Genomic DNA, 15,048 nt, shown 5'->3' on the forward strand with positions numbered 1-15,048 from the left:
ACCTAACTGCAGCACTTTCCTTGTTTACCTTCACCTTCTTGCCGTTTATACCCTTGGAATGAAGAGACTGTTTGGTTTAAGACGTATTTATTTGCTAGTGACTCGAACACAGAGCTGTTCTCTGGTTTGGGAAACGTTGAGTTCTGCTCACTCACAAGGTTTGATTTGAGTGCCCGCCTTTTTTGAAAGCCATATTTAAACAACAATTTTGTTGCACTAATACTATCACTATGCTGAATATACATATACATTCAGCCCGAGTATTACATCTTTCGTCTTTAGGTAAGTGAGGCGCTACAGCAACGGTTGAACAATAAAATGTTTAGCCATACGTAAATGTGTTTTCTCATTTTCGGGTGATAAAAAACGGCATGTGGGCTTGGATTCAAATAATTTTGTATTCAGGAGCACGCAATGGATTTCCTGACTCGGGATTGTCTCTGACCCGTGACATCTGCACCCCATTATTATTCGAGTAGGCTACACGCATTCTGCATGCCGTAGGGCCGGAGTCCTGACGCCAGCCTTTCCGTCAAAGGTACGATGGTGGGGATACAAAGTAACCCCTTAGCAAAACCGAAAGTTCAGTCGACAACTTACAAATTGTCCCCTCACTTCTCCACCTGTTTCATTAAAAGAACAAATAAGTACTGGTTACCTTGACCTATGCTAATGTAGCGCCCGAGACTTCCCTTAAGACGAAATAAAACATAACACTTGGGCAGAATACATACATACATATATATATATTCTACATACAAAAGGTATCTGAGCTACTGGCATGGCCCGAAGATTAGCCCACTCGGCGTGGTACAATGGCTAGGTCAATAGTCGATCTTCGCCAAACAGGAGAGTTAAGCAACCAGCGTATCACACTAGTGGGTGTCACTTTTTTCACATCATGTGATGCGTTGTCCTAAGTATGCAAATGTTTGATTTCCATTCATATTTTAGAGGCTTTATTAAGTGGCAATCTTTAAATTGCAAATTAACTGTAATGGTATGTTGTTTTAAGGTGCCTTTCAGGGAGGATAAGCGGATACGAATCGAACCTCGTGACTGAGGAATCAGCGTCCTGCAGCCCTAAGAAAGGTTACTTATCTACACCTTCTTAAACTTGTACTTGCTTTCCCCATTTGCTTATCCCAATAAACATGACGAAACTAAATTAACATGGGTGTTCTAGGTGTATGTGGACCTGGGAGGAGGAGATAAACGAGCCTTCTCCTGCATAACTTCTTGTTGACCGGTTCTTTATGTCTGCTCGTTAGTAATTTTCTGTGAACACAATCGTGGAAATTTTTTGCTATTGCAAGACACAATTTAGTTACATCACTTTCATTCAAATGATTTCACTCGTTTGAAATCATTAGAAAAGGTTCTCAGAATCGTTGGTCAGACTCGCCAATATCTACGTATTAAATTCATCCCAAGAACTAGTCACAGTCATATTTTTCTTCTCAGATTTAGCTTAGATAGTTTGGGTTAATATAATGATTGACTGCTGACGTGTTTTCTTCGTTGGCCATTTTTTCGTAACCCTTTGAAGGTCGTGTTAGTAGTCTAGTCCAGCGGGTTACTTCGGCAGTTTGGCGTTTCAGGGTAAGTTCCTAGCTTCGGTGAATACTTCGTGTGAAATCTCTTTAGTTTAACGGTTGAGGGATGGATTTTGTAGCAGTGTTTTGTGGTGCCTCATGCAGTTACGGACTGTACGTATTCACAAAACCAACTTTTTATCTCATTTATCACTGAATTGATAACAGCACTTGATGCAAGCCTTATTTGATTTCTTGGTTTCTTAGCGTCTATTAGTCGTCCTGAATCTAACGACTTTGTGGGGTTCTTATGCAGTTATTTTCTGTTTCCATTCAAGTACTAGGTCCTCATATTTGTTAATTTTTGCAAAATTCTTTTGTTGTTATACACTTACTCATCATATTTCGCCTTCTCTTTCTGCGTTTTTCATACCCTATTCTACTGACAATCAGACCTACCACTACTAATTCCAATGAGAGAATTAGTAGCATGTGGGATTGACGATTTTTAGCTTAGTACCGTCGTTCACTCGTATTAGTGTTTATGGCCTGGCACCTAGAGGAATCTTATTTTTTATTTTACTTTAATTGCTTCTTTTTAATTAATCGTCTCCATATTTTAGTTCAGTTTTTTCCGCGGAGTTCGTAGTCGATTTCCATAAACTTGGCAGCTCCGTCCCACCCTAGTAGCTATGCCTGATCAAGCATTACCTTCCATGCTTAACACTTCCAACTCGTAAGTCCTTTCCTAACTTTAACAGGCACCTTTCTAGCGCCTTTGCTCTTGTAACAATCAAAGACCGGCTTCCAGTTATATTGGTAAAGACATTGGACGATCTTGTGAAATGTAAAAGCAAATATGGTAATCCTGAAAACGATGTAAGTTGGAAGGCAGATGATTGGCTTCTTGTAGCTTGATGACATAAAGTCGGTAATATCTGAAATATCCAAATTGCGCTACGAACTCATGACAAACAAACCCTTCGTTCCTCTTTTGCCCGAACCGGACGCCGCGGATATCGACGTCTACAACGAAGCAGTTCTCAAGTAGTCAATATTTTTGTCATTTACTCTAGGTATAATAAGGCAGATCTGTCGTGGTTTGGTGCCCCATGGCTTTTTGTGGAATGTTACATGTACAGGCGACTGATGAACATCACAATCAATTGGTACTCTTCCTCTTTTATTAATGTTCAAGTTTACAGTGGCTTTCCTAAATTGGATTTATTTCATGAACGCAAGGCAATGGGATTTTTCAAGAGCGCAAAATCTCTTGTTTCCATGTGTGAATGCTTGGAAGAGAGCCTGCTTTCACTTGAACCCGAGCGGCTCTACGAGGACTTAAAGTTCTACTTAATGGTTAAATCTGTTTCTTTTCTGTACCTTAATCTAATTCTGATTTTTTAGCGTGTTTCACCCAGCTGCTCTTTAAGCATTTTTCCAGTGTGCATATGTCTCTGCCAATCGATTTTTATTGTTACGGATTGATATTTGTCTTTCGTGAAATTCAGTTTTCCCGGAACTCAAGTCATGTCTACCCACGTTCACGCTTTCGAATGTTAAAGCGTTGGTAATATGTGAAAAAAAAACCAAAACACCACAGTGAATACCTTGTTTTTTTTTCATTAGTGCTCCCTCTGGTCAAATGAATTCGATCTCTCGCTGAAAGCCGACGAGACAGAGCTGGAGACGCACACAGACGCGAGTCAGTTGCGCCTCGACGTGCGCATCAAAACCGCCACTCAGATGGTGGTCGACGACCTGGATGCCATCACGAGTCGCTGGCCCCCACACCTTGCTGCCGCCTCCGTCGACCACCGGCGCACTGTCGTTCTAGTGATGGACAACACCGCGCCTGAGATGTTTGCGGATTTGGTGCTGGGCGAATTTCTGTTGGGTGCTGGTCTCGCGGAGCGAATTGTCTTCATGCCGAAAATCATGCCCTGGTTTGTCTCCGACGCCACCCAGTTCGACTTTGATTGGCTCCTCAAGGAGGCCCTCCCGGCTTGTGGTGTTTCGCGAAAATTGGCTGTTTGGGCTGGACGTTGGTCCCAACGCTTTCATGAGGGCTCCTTTGCAGTGGAACTTCATGCCTTTTGGACCCTCCCATTTGGCTACAACGAGCTGCAAACAAGATCGCCCGATTTGTACTGCCGTCTCACTACGGACTGCAACGTTGTGATATTTAAGGTAAACTGGCTAGCCATGAGGAGACTTCCTATAGTGGCTATAGTCGAACTACTTTCCCCGTCTACATTCACAATGTGACATATTCAACGTAAAGTTGCCTCCACTTGATTACATTAGGTCGTCATCTGGAAAATCCCAGCCGCCCTAAACCCTCTCAAACACCCCGCTTCTTTGATGATTCGTCACCCTTTTTCAATTAGTCTCATTCTATATTATTAGAGCTTATTGACTCAGCTTTGTAATCAACACCCTAAGTTCATGCGCAGCTGACCGCCTCCTTAAACGTATATGGTCAGTGTTACCTCATGATTGGGGTATGTTGGCAAGTGGACTCATCTAGCCATCCATATTCTTTAACAATCAGGATCAAAAGGGGCTCCCCACTTGAAGACTTCATTCTATATGCAGGTCTGCTCGTTATTGCCTTATTGCACCCCAAAGTAGTTTACAAATCTGATCATTGTTCGACGTGCATTTTACTTCTGGAAAATTAACTACTTCAAATTCTTTGCCTACATAGCCGCATATGACAGTGCTGTAGTGATAAACGACCGACAGCAGCCCAATTGACCCGAAATGTACCCAAGGGTGTCATTTAGTGTGTAAATTTGGAATTTCATGGCAGAGGGTGACTGCGCAATCATGATTTCACGCGTAATCTTTTACATCACGCGCCTAAAATCCCCAAAACGCACACATTCATACATTTTCGTCAGTTTAAGTAACTGCCAGAATAGTAAAAAAAAACTCGTTTATTAATGGTCTAGGCGCTAACAAGGTGGTATATGGCAGACACCATATTGAGAGTAAGCACAAAGTCCACTTCAAGAATATATGTATTGTAAAAGTGCTATAGATCACGAAACGACCGTTGTTGATAGGGCGATTTGAACTACCGTAAGCTGCTGGAGGACCGTTTGTGGGCGCCAGACTCTCAAGAGGACAAAACGACCGCATTTCGGCGCTGTTTCCCCAACTCCCTCCCCCCGGATGATGGTGGTGGCAGGGGTTCGCAACCCCTCCTCGTGGCCCTCCGAGTTGCCAAGTCTGACGTTGCGGTGGGGCTGACGTCCCCGCGCCTTCAAGCGGTCCGGGCACTCGATCCCCAGTGGTGGGTCAAGGGCCTCTTTGGTTTCGCTCAACTCCTCCACTGAATCATCATATCACTCACCACTGTGCTCATTTGGATCCTACGTATACCCCTCAGACCTCACTACTTATGTGGTGAAGTTCCCAATTTGGCTCTCGCTCCAGACCCTTAACAAAGTCCTGTTTTCGTTCGATTTAAGTTCCTCGCCTTCTCATGGGGTCTAGCTGCTTTCTGTATGTATTTGAGGGTGCATGAGGTTTGGAACTGTCTTATGACCAGAAACAAGACTTACAGGAGTACAAAGATTCGTTGAAACTAAAAAGAAACGACCGTGTAAGGTGGAATACATTTATTATCAAGTGTTAACTGTGTCGTACTTGTTTCGGTACCGTATTGGTAATCCAACGGGGGAAAATGAGGTTTGCGGGTCTCTCAGGTTTGATTAAGATTGAGTACGTGAACTAGCGTTAACATTATTTGATTTTGCCAAGCATATTAGTGTACCCTTGGTCGGAGATGATCATATTCGGAGCAACTTTCCTCAATGACAAACGGGATTTCCGGCTCAGAGGAAATTAGCATTGTTTGAGTCTTATGTTTGACAGGTGAACCGTCTCTGCCCAAATGTATGTTTTAAAAATAAAATGACTGCATAGTTCTACCGAGGACGCTTTTCTTTTATGGAAGTAGTCGAGATTGGTAACGCGCTTGAGCGGAGGTGGTCTCATTCGCATTTTGGTCAGGGAAAGTTCGTGTTCAACGTGTGATTGTGTTGATACACGTCTTTAAAGCATTTAAATGTAAAAAAAGAAACAAGAGGGGGATTAGGGTAGCATCTACCCTCAGTACAGTGTCTGCGGTAAAGTGCTGCGAAAAATACTAGGAAATCAGTCAGTGTTTTACGGATGCGACACTTCATCCACTTGAACCAACAGTGTCGGGGTTTGAATAGGTGGGGATTGCATAAGGCTTGGCCCGATTCAGAAATCATGGTACATTCAAAAGGTATTGCTAGGTATACACTCGCTTTTTCCATCGATGGTGATAACTTTAAGGAGACTACCGGATTTCGGACGCATTTTACCCTGAATCCAGTCAAGGAGTAGTCTGAAACGGGGGTGAAAAATGAGGAAATATGGCAGTTATTTGGGAAAAGCGGTTCACCTGTTGATGAAGTCTAAGGGCGTCCATGTAGAAGAGTCTTCTTTCGACATCCACTTGCGATTCGCTGGAGTGTCTAATATGCCACTGGTAACAAAAACATTTTACATTGGTTAAAATCAATATAACTTTATCGTAGCGATACCCGCTCCTACTTACTACTTACAATAGTAGAGTGATGACACAACTATCGGGTGGCATCCCACTCTCCGGCTCAGCCAAACTTGAGGCCAAGTGATGGACAGCTGCCTTTGCTAATCCATATCCAATCATTCCTAAAATATACACAATGTTACTGTTATGTTTTACTCCAACCTTCTTTTCAAATTACGGGAATAAAGGCATATTCCATTTAAGATAAGATAGTGAAATAACGGGAGGTGGTAGGAAGGTGAAGCTGGAAGATAGGTGACTGGGAGGCCAAAGCCATTATAGAGACTTACTTGGAGTACCATCCAAAGCCGACATAGACCCACAAAGAATGAACATACCGCCCGGCCGAAGATATGCAGAACAAATCGAAGCAGCGACGGTAGATGACCATACACTTTGCTTTATGGCAGTATCAACACTTTTAATAAAACCTAGTTTTTAAGGAACGTTATGTGTGAACGGTCCCCTTGGCAACACGTTATAAAAATGCCTTTGGGAAACATCAAAATAAATTCCATGATCCGTTCTATTTTATGTGCATATAAAATCACAGAGAAACGACAGAAGAAAAGATACCTCGAGCGCTACAGTTCCCGCCAACCCAGCCGCCAGCTACACAAAATACCCCATCCACAAGGCACCCATTTAATACCTCCTTCAGACAGCAGGACACCTCATGGTACTGTTCCTCCAGGGAATCACGTTTGGTAATAATAACGTTAACGTCAGCCTGGATATTTTCCACTGAACCTACGGAGCAAACCCACTGATAGAGATCAAATTCCGACTATTAGAACCTACAAAACTGTTATTTTTAAAAAACGAAACACATGAAGACCCCAGGGCCCCGTTTCCACCATACACAACTATTTTAGAAGACATTAAGTACAAGGAACGTGACGCCTAAGTATGAGGTAAACTTAACAGTGCGGCATCAACCTTGACCCCACTCAAACAGTCATATTATTTAAATATATTTATCCACAACTAATCACCGTGTTAAGTGTCTATTACACGATTAAGCGTAAACCAAGTCTCCACTTGTATCTTCCTGTGTGTGTTATATTACTGAAAAGTTTGCTCTTAAAGGTTTGATCAATACATAGGAGTTATGCTTAAAAACAATGTTCCTCCTAATTATCACATTCGACTTGATCTTGAAGTTTAATTAATTGATGCTAAAAAGAATTCAAACATTAACCTCCTATGTTTCTTCCTTTCTATTTAGATGGAAGGTCATTCTTCTTTAGATGATGGAGTTTGTAGCGCTCCCGGGACTTACTCGATGAAGAAAGAGAATGTAATACTCAGTCAGAATAATATATATCCGATTTACTGGCATGATCCGGAATCCAGCTAAGGTACGATAGTGGAGTATATTCAAGTGGTCCATTTATCTAAACTGAGGCAGAGTCAAAAAACCAACGTATAACATAGCTTTTGTCCCATTTTGAGCTTCAGAAACGTTGAGTTCTGCTCACTCACAAGGTTTGATTTGAGTGCCCGCCTTTTTTGAAAGCCATATTTAAACAACAATTTTGTTGCACTAATACTATCACTATGCTGAATATACATATACATTCAGCCCGAGTATTACATCTTTCGTCTTTAGGTAAGTGAGGCGCTACAGCAACGGTTGAACAATAAAATGTTTAGCCATACGTAAATGTGTTTTCTCATTTTCGGGTGATAAAAAACGGCATGTGGGCTTGGATTCAAATAATTTTGTATTCAGGAGCACGCAATGGATTTCCTGACTCGGGATTGTCTCTGACCCGTGACATCTGCACCCCATTATTATTCGAGTAGGCTACACGCATTCTGCATGCCGTAGGGCCGGAGTCCTGACGCCAGCCTTTCCGTCAAAGGTACGATGGTGGGGATACAAAGTAACCCCTTAGCAAAACCGAAAGTTCAGTCGACAACTTACAAATTGTCCCCTCACTTCTCCACCTGTTTCATTAAAAGAACAAATAAGTACTGGTTACCTTGACCTATGCTAATGTAGCGCCCGAGACTTCCCTTAAGACGAAATAAAACATAACACTTGGGCAGAATACATACATACATATATATATATTCTACATACAAAAGGTATCTGAGCTACTGGCATGGCCCGAAGATTAGCCCACTCGGCGTGGTACAATGGCTAGGTCAATAGTCGATCTTCGCCAAACAGGAGAGTTAAGCAACCAGCGTATCACACTAGTGGGTGTCACTTTTTTCACATCATGTGATGCGTTGTCCTAAGTATGCAAATGTTTGATTTCCATTCATATTTTAGAGGCTTTATTAAGTGGCAATCTTTAAATTGCAAATTAACTGTAATGGTATGTTGTTTTAAGGTGCCTTTCAGGGAGGATAAGCGGATACGAATCGAACCTCGTGACTGAGGAATCAGCGTCCTGCAGCCCTAAGAAAGGTTACTTATCTACACCTTCTTAAACTTGTACTTGCTTTCCCCATTTGCTTATCCCAATAAACATGACGAAACTAAATTAACATGGGTGTTCTAGGTGTATGTGGACCTGGGAGGAGGAGATAAACGAGCCTTCTCCTGCATAACTTCTTGTTGACCGGTTCTTTATGTCTGCTCGTTAGTAATTTTCTGTGAACACAATCGTGGAAATTTTTTGCTATTGCAAGACACAATTTAGTTACATCACTTTCATTCAAATGATTTCACTCGTTTGAAATCATTAGAAAAGGTTCTCAGAATCGTTGGTCAGACTCGCCAATATCTACGTATTAAATTCATCCCAAGAACTAGTCACAGTCATATTTTTCTTCTCAGATTTAGCTTAGATAGTTTGGGTTAATATAATGATTGACTGCTGACGTGTTTTCTTCGTTGGCCATTTTTTCGTAACCCTTTGAAGGTCGTGTTAGTAGTCTAGTCCAGCGGGTTACTTCGGCAGTTTGGCGTTTCAGGGTAAGTTCCTAGCTTCGGTGAATACTTCGTGTGAAATCTCTTTAGTTTAACGGTTGAGGGATGGATTTTGTAGCAGTGTTTTGTGGTGCCTCATGCAGTTACGGACTGTACGTATTCACAAAACCAACTTTTTATCTCATTTATCACTGAATTGATAACAGCACTTGATGCAAGCCTTATTTGATTTCTTGGTTTCTTAGCGTCTATTAGTCGTCCTGAATCTAACGACTTTGTGGGGTTCTTATGCAGTTATTTTCTGTTTCCATTCAAGTACTAGGTCCTCATATTTGTTAATTTTTGCAAAATTCTTTTGTTGTTATACACTTACTCATCATATTTCGCCTTCTCTTTCTGCGTTTTTCATACCCTATTCTACTGACAATCAGACCTACCACTACTAATTCCAATGAGAGAATTAGTAGCATGTGGGATTGACGATTTTTAGCTTAGTACCGTCGTTCACTCGTATTAGTGTTTATGGCCTGGCACCTAGAGGAATCTTATTTTTTATTTTACTTTAATTGCTTCTTTTTAATTAATCGTCTCCATATTTTAGTTCAGTTTTTTCCGCGGAGTTCGTAGTCGATTTCCATAAACTTGGCAGCTCCGTCCCACCCTAGTAGCTATGCCTGATCAAGCATTACCTTCCATGCTTAACACTTCCAACTCGTAAGTCCTTTCCTAACTTTAACAGGCACCTTTCTAGCGCCTTTGCTCTTGTAACAATCAAAGACCGGCTTCCAGTTATATTGGTAAAGACATTGGACGATCTTGTGAAATGTAAAAGCAAATATGGTAATCCTGAAAACGATGTAAGTTGGAAGGCAGATGATTGGCTTCTTGTAGCTTGATGACATAAAGTCGGTAATATCTGAAATATCCAAATTGCGCTACGAACTCATGACAAACAAACCCTTCGTTCCTCTTTTGCCCGAACCGGACGCCGCGGATATCGACGTCTACAACGAAGCAGTTCTCAAGTAGTCAATATTTTTGTCATTTACTCTAGGTATAATAAGGCAGATCTGTCGTGGTTTGGTGCCCCATGGCTTTTTGTGGAATGTTACATGTACAGGCGACTGATGAACATCACAATCAATTGGTACTCTTCCTCTTTTATTAATGTTCAAGTTTACAGTGGCTTTCCTAAATTGGATTTATTTCATGAACGCAAGGCAATGGGATTTTTCAAGAGCGCAAAATCTCTTGTTTCCATGTGTGAATGCTTGGAAGAGAGCCTGCTTTCACTTGAACCCGAGCGGCTCTACGAGGACTTAAAGTTCTACTTAATGGTTAAATCTGTTTCTTTTCTGTACCTTAATCTAATTCTGATTTTTTAGCGTGTTTCACCCAGCTGCTCTTTAAGCATTTTTCCAGTGTGCATATGTCTCTGCCAATCGATTTTTATTGTTACGGATTGATATTTGTCTTTCGTGAAATTCAGTTTTCCCGGAACTCAAGTCATGTCTACCCACGTTCACGCTTTCGAATGTTAAAGCGTTGGTAATATGTGAAAAAAAAACCAAAACACCACAGTGAATACCTTGTTTTTTTTTCATTAGTGCTCCCTCTGGTCAAATGAATTCGATCTCTCGCTGAAAGCCGACGAGACAGAGCTGGAGACGCACACAGACGCGAGTCAGTTGCGCCTCGACGTGCGCATCAAAACCGCCACTCAGATGGTGGTCGACGACCTGGATGCCATCACGAGTCGCTGGCCCCCACACCTTGCTGCCGCCTCCGTCGACCACCGGCGCACTGTCGTTCTAGTGATGGACAACACCGCGCCTGAGATGTTTGCGGATTTGGTGCTGGGCGAATTTCTGTTGGGTGCTGGTCTCGCGGAGCGAATTGTCTTCATGCCGAAAATCATGCCCTGGTTTGTCTCCGACGCCACCCAGTTCGACTTTGATTGGCTCCTCAAGGAGGCCCTCCCGGCTTGTGGTGTTTCGCGAAAATTGGCTGTTTGGGCTGGACGTTGGTCCCAACGCTTTCATGAGGGCTCCTTTGCAGTGGAACTTCATGCCTTTTGGACCCTCCCATTTGGCTACAACGAGCTGCAAACAAGATCGCCCGATTTGTACTGCCGTCTCACTACGGACTGCAACGTTGTGATATTTAAGGTAAACTGGCTAGCCATGAGGAGACTTCCTATAGTGGCTATAGTCGAACTACTTTCCCCGTCTACATTCACAATGTGACATATTCAACGTAAAGTTGCCTCCACTTGATTACATTAGGTCGTCATCTGGAAAATCCCAGCCGCCCTAAACCCTCTCAAACACCCCGCTTCTTTGATGATTCGTCACCCTTTTTCAATTAGTCTCATTCTATATTATTAGAGCTTATTGACTCAGCTTTGTAATCAACACCCTAAGTTCATGCGCAGCTGACCGCCTCCTTAAACGTATATGGTCAGTGTTACCTCATGATTGGGGTATGTTGGCAAGTGGACTCATCTAGCCATCCATATTCTTTAACAATCAGGATCAAAAGGGGCTCCCCACTTGAAGACTTCATTCTATATGCAGGTCTGCTCGTTATTGCCTTATTGCACCCCAAAGTAGTTTACAAATCTGATCATTGTTCGACGTGCATTTTACTTCTGGAAAATTAACTACTTCAAATTCTTTGCCTACATAGCCGCATATGACAGTGCTGTAGTGATAAACGACCGACAGCAGCCCAATTGACCCGAAATGTACCCAAGGGTGTCATTTAGTGTGTAAATTTGGAATTTCATGGCAGAGGGTGACTGCGCAATCATGATTTCACGCGTAATCTTTTACATCACGCGCCTAAAATCCCCAAAACGCACACATTCATACATTTTCGTCAGTTTAAGTAACTGCCAGAATAGTAAAAAAAAACTCGTTTATTAATGGTCTAGGCGCTAACAAGGTGGTATATGGCAGACACCATATTGAGAGTAAGCACAAAGTCCACTTCAAGAATATATGTATTGTAAAAGTGCTATAGATCACGAAACGACCGTTGTTGATAGGGCGATTTGAACTACCGTAAGCTGCTGGAGGACCGTTTGTGGGCGCCAGACTCTCAAGAGGACAAAACGACCGCATTTCGGCGCTGTTTCCCCAACTCCCTCCCCCCGGATGATGGTGGTGGCAGGGGTTCGCAACCCCTCCTCGTGGCCCTCCGAGTTGCCAAGTCTGACGTTGCGGTGGGGCTGACGTCCCCGCGCCTTCAAGCGGTCCGGGCACTCGATCCCCAGTGGTGGGTCAAGGGCCTCTTTGGTTTCGCTCAACTCCTCCACTGAATCATCATATCACTCACCACTGTGCTCATTTGGATCCTACGTATACCCCTCAGACCTCACTACTTATGTGGTGAAGTTCCCAATTTGGCTCTCGCTCCAGACCCTTAACAAAGTCCTGTTTTCGTTCGATTTAAGTTCCTCGCCTTCTCATGGGGTCTAGCTGCTTTCTGTATGTATTTGAGGGTGCATGAGGTTTGGAACTGTCTTATGACCAGAAACAAGACTTACAGGAGTACAAAGATTCGTTGAAACTAAAAAGAAACGACCGTGTAAGGTGGAATACATTTATTATCAAGTGTTAACTGTGTCGTACTTGTTTCGGTACCGTATTGGTAATCCAACGGGGGAAAATGAGGTTTGCGGGTCTCTCAGGTTTGATTAAGATTGAGTACGTGAACTAGCGTTAACATTATTTGATTTTGCCAAGCATATTAGTGTACCCTTGGTCGGAGATGATCATATTCGGAGCAACTTTCCTCAATGACAAACGGGATTTCCGGCTCAGAGGAAATTAGCATTGTTTGAGTCTTATGTTTGACAGGTGAACCGTCTCTGCCCAAATGTATGTTTTAAAAATAAAATGACTGCATAGTTCTACCGAGGACGCTTTTCTTTTATGGAAGTAGTCGAGATTGGTAACGCGCTTGAGCGGAGGTGGTCTCATTCGCATTTTGGTCAGGGAAAGTTCGTGTTCAACGTGTGATTGTGTTGATACACGTCTTTAAAGCATTTAAATGTAAAAAAAGAAACAAGAGGGGGATTAGGGTAGCATCTACCCTCAGTACAGTGTCTGCGGTAAAGTGCTGCGAAAAATACTAGGAAATCAGTCAGTGTTTTACGGATGCGACACTTCATCCACTTGAACCAACAGTGTCGGGGTTTGAATAGGTGGGGATTGCATAAGGCTTGGCCCGATTCAGAAATCATGGTACATTCAAAAGGTATTGCTAGGTATACACTCGCTTTTTCCATCGATGGTGATAACTTTAAGGAGACTACCGGATTTCGGACGCATTTTACCCTGAATCCAGTCAAGGAGTAGTCTGAAACGGGGGTGAAAAATGAGGAAATATGGCAGTTATTTGGGAAAAGCGGTTCACCTGTTGATGAAGTCTAAGGGCGTCCATGTAGAAGAGTCTTCTTTCGACATCCACTTGCGATTCGCTGGAGTGTCTAATATGCCACTGGTAACAAAAACATTTTACATTGGTTAAAATCAATATAACTTTATCGTAGCGATACCCGCTCCTACTTACTACTTACAATAGTAGAGTGATGACACAACTATCGGGTGGCATCCCACTCTCCGGCTCAGCCAAACTTGAGGCCAAGTGATGGACAGCTGCCTTTGCTAATCCATATCCAATCATTCCTAAAATATACACAATGTTACTGTTATGTTTTACTCCAACCTTCTTTTCAAATTACGGGAATAAAGGCATATTCCATTTAAGATAAGATAGTGAAATAACGGGAGGTGGTAGGAAGGTGAAGCTGGAAGATAGGTGACTGGGAGGCCAAAGCCATTATAGAGACTTACTTGGAGTACCATCCAAAGCCGACATAGACCCACAAAGAATGAACATACCGCCCGGCCGAAGATATGCAGAACAAATCGAAGCAGCGACGGTAGATGACCATACACTTTGCTTTATGGCAGTATCAACACTTTTAATAAAACCTAGTTTTTAAGGAACGTTATGTGTGAACGGTCCCCTTGGCAACACGTTATAAAAATGCCTTTGGGAAACATCAAAATAAATTCCATGATCCGTTCTATTTTATGTGCATATAAAATCACAGAGAAACGACAGAAGAAAAGATACCTCGAGCGCTACAGTTCCCGCCAACCCAGCCGCCAGCTACACAAAATACCCCATCCACAAGGCACCCATTTAATACCTCCTTCAGACAGCAGGACACCTCATGGTACTGTTCCTCCAGGGAATCACGTTTGGTAATAATAACGTTAACGTCAGCCTGGATATTTTCCACTGAACCTACGGAGCAAACCCACTGATAGAGATCAAATTCCGACTATTAGAACCTACAAAACTGTTATTTTTAAAAAACGAAACACATGAAGACCCCAGGGCCCCGTTTCCACCATACACAACTATTTTAGAAGACATTAAGTACAAGGAACGTGACGCCTAAGTATGAGGTAAACTTAACAGTGCGGCATCAACCTTGACCCCACTCAAACAGTCATATTATTTAAATATATTTATCCACAACTAATCACCGTGTTAAGTGTCTATTACACGATTAAGCGTAAACCAAGTCTCCACTTGTATCTTCCTGTGTGTGTTATATTACTGAAAAGTTTGCTCTTAAAGGTTTGATCAATACATAGGAGTTATGCTTAAAAACAATGTTCCTCCTAATTATCACATTCGACTTGATCTTGAAGTTTAATTAATTGATGCTAAAAAGAATTCAAACATTAACCTCCTATGTTTCTTCCTTTCTATTTAGATGGAAGGTCATTCTTCTTTAGATGATGGAGTTTGTAGCGCTCCCGGGACTTACTCGATGAAGAAAGAGAATGTAATACTCAGTCAGAATAATATATATCCGATTTACTGGCATGATCCGGAATCCAGCTAAGGTACGATAGTGGAGTATATTCAAGTGGTCCATTTATCTAAACTGAGGCAGAGTCAAAAAACCAACGTATAACATAGCTTTTGTCCCATTTTGAGCTTCA

General features: G+C 42.3%; 4 protein-coding genes across 4 annotated transcripts in view; 2 read left to right on the plus strand and 2 right to left on the minus strand. All coding sequences in view use genetic code 11, as the record gives it.

Moving 5' to 3' along the window:
* EGR_07924 (hypothetical protein) overlaps positions 1–4,879 on the plus strand; it is a gene marked incomplete at both ends in the record, with an annotated part of 22,016 nt that extends 17,137 nt beyond the window's left edge. Inside the window, 6 exons of the mRNA XM_024497173.1 lie at positions 2,226–2,271; positions 2,297–2,414; positions 2,449–2,582; positions 2,612–2,894; positions 3,165–3,725; positions 4,607–4,879. Coding sequence (XP_024348443.1) covers positions 2,226–2,271; positions 2,297–2,414; positions 2,449–2,582; positions 2,612–2,894; positions 3,165–3,725; positions 4,607–4,879 — 1,415 coding nt within the window. The remainder of the gene's footprint in view (positions 1–2,225; positions 2,272–2,296; positions 2,415–2,448; positions 2,583–2,611; positions 2,895–3,164; positions 3,726–4,606) is intronic.
* Positions 4,880–5,813: 934 nt separating this feature from the next.
* Positions 5,814–7,471, minus strand: EGR_07925 (Dihydropteridine reductase; the record flags this gene model as incomplete). Its single annotated transcript, XM_024497174.1, has 6 exons — positions 5,814–5,922; positions 5,980–6,063; positions 6,143–6,251; positions 6,420–6,560; positions 6,706–6,895; positions 7,412–7,471. 6 exons carry the CDS (start codon positions 7,469–7,471, stop codon positions 5,814–5,816), a joined length of 693 nt encoding a protein of 230 aa, XP_024348444.1.
* An 803-nt stretch (positions 7,472–8,274) lies between these two features.
* EGR_07926 (hypothetical protein) lies at positions 8,275–12,338 on the plus strand (the record flags this gene model as incomplete). Its single annotated transcript, XM_024497175.1, has 7 exons — positions 8,275–8,337; positions 9,666–9,730; positions 9,756–9,873; positions 9,908–10,041; positions 10,071–10,353; positions 10,624–11,184; positions 12,066–12,338. The coding sequence occupies 7 exons, from the start codon at positions 8,275–8,277 to the stop codon at positions 12,336–12,338; spliced, it is 1,497 nt and encodes a 498-aa protein (XP_024348445.1).
* A 1,096-nt stretch (positions 12,339–13,434) lies between these two features.
* EGR_07927 (Dihydropteridine reductase) lies at positions 13,435–13,708 on the minus strand (the record flags this gene model as incomplete). The annotated part of the gene is made up of 2 exons (XM_024497176.1): positions 13,435–13,522; positions 13,602–13,708. The coding sequence occupies 2 exons, from the start codon at positions 13,706–13,708 to the stop codon at positions 13,435–13,437; spliced, it is 195 nt and encodes a 64-aa protein (XP_024348446.1).
* Positions 13,709–15,048: the final 1,340 nt, after the last annotated feature.

The sequence above is a fragment of the Echinococcus granulosus genome (assembly GCF_000524195.1).
Source record: "Echinococcus granulosus chromosome Unknown EG_S00090, whole genome shotgun sequence".
NCBI classification, from domain to species: Eukaryota; Metazoa; Platyhelminthes; class Cestoda; order Cyclophyllidea; family Taeniidae; genus Echinococcus; species Echinococcus granulosus.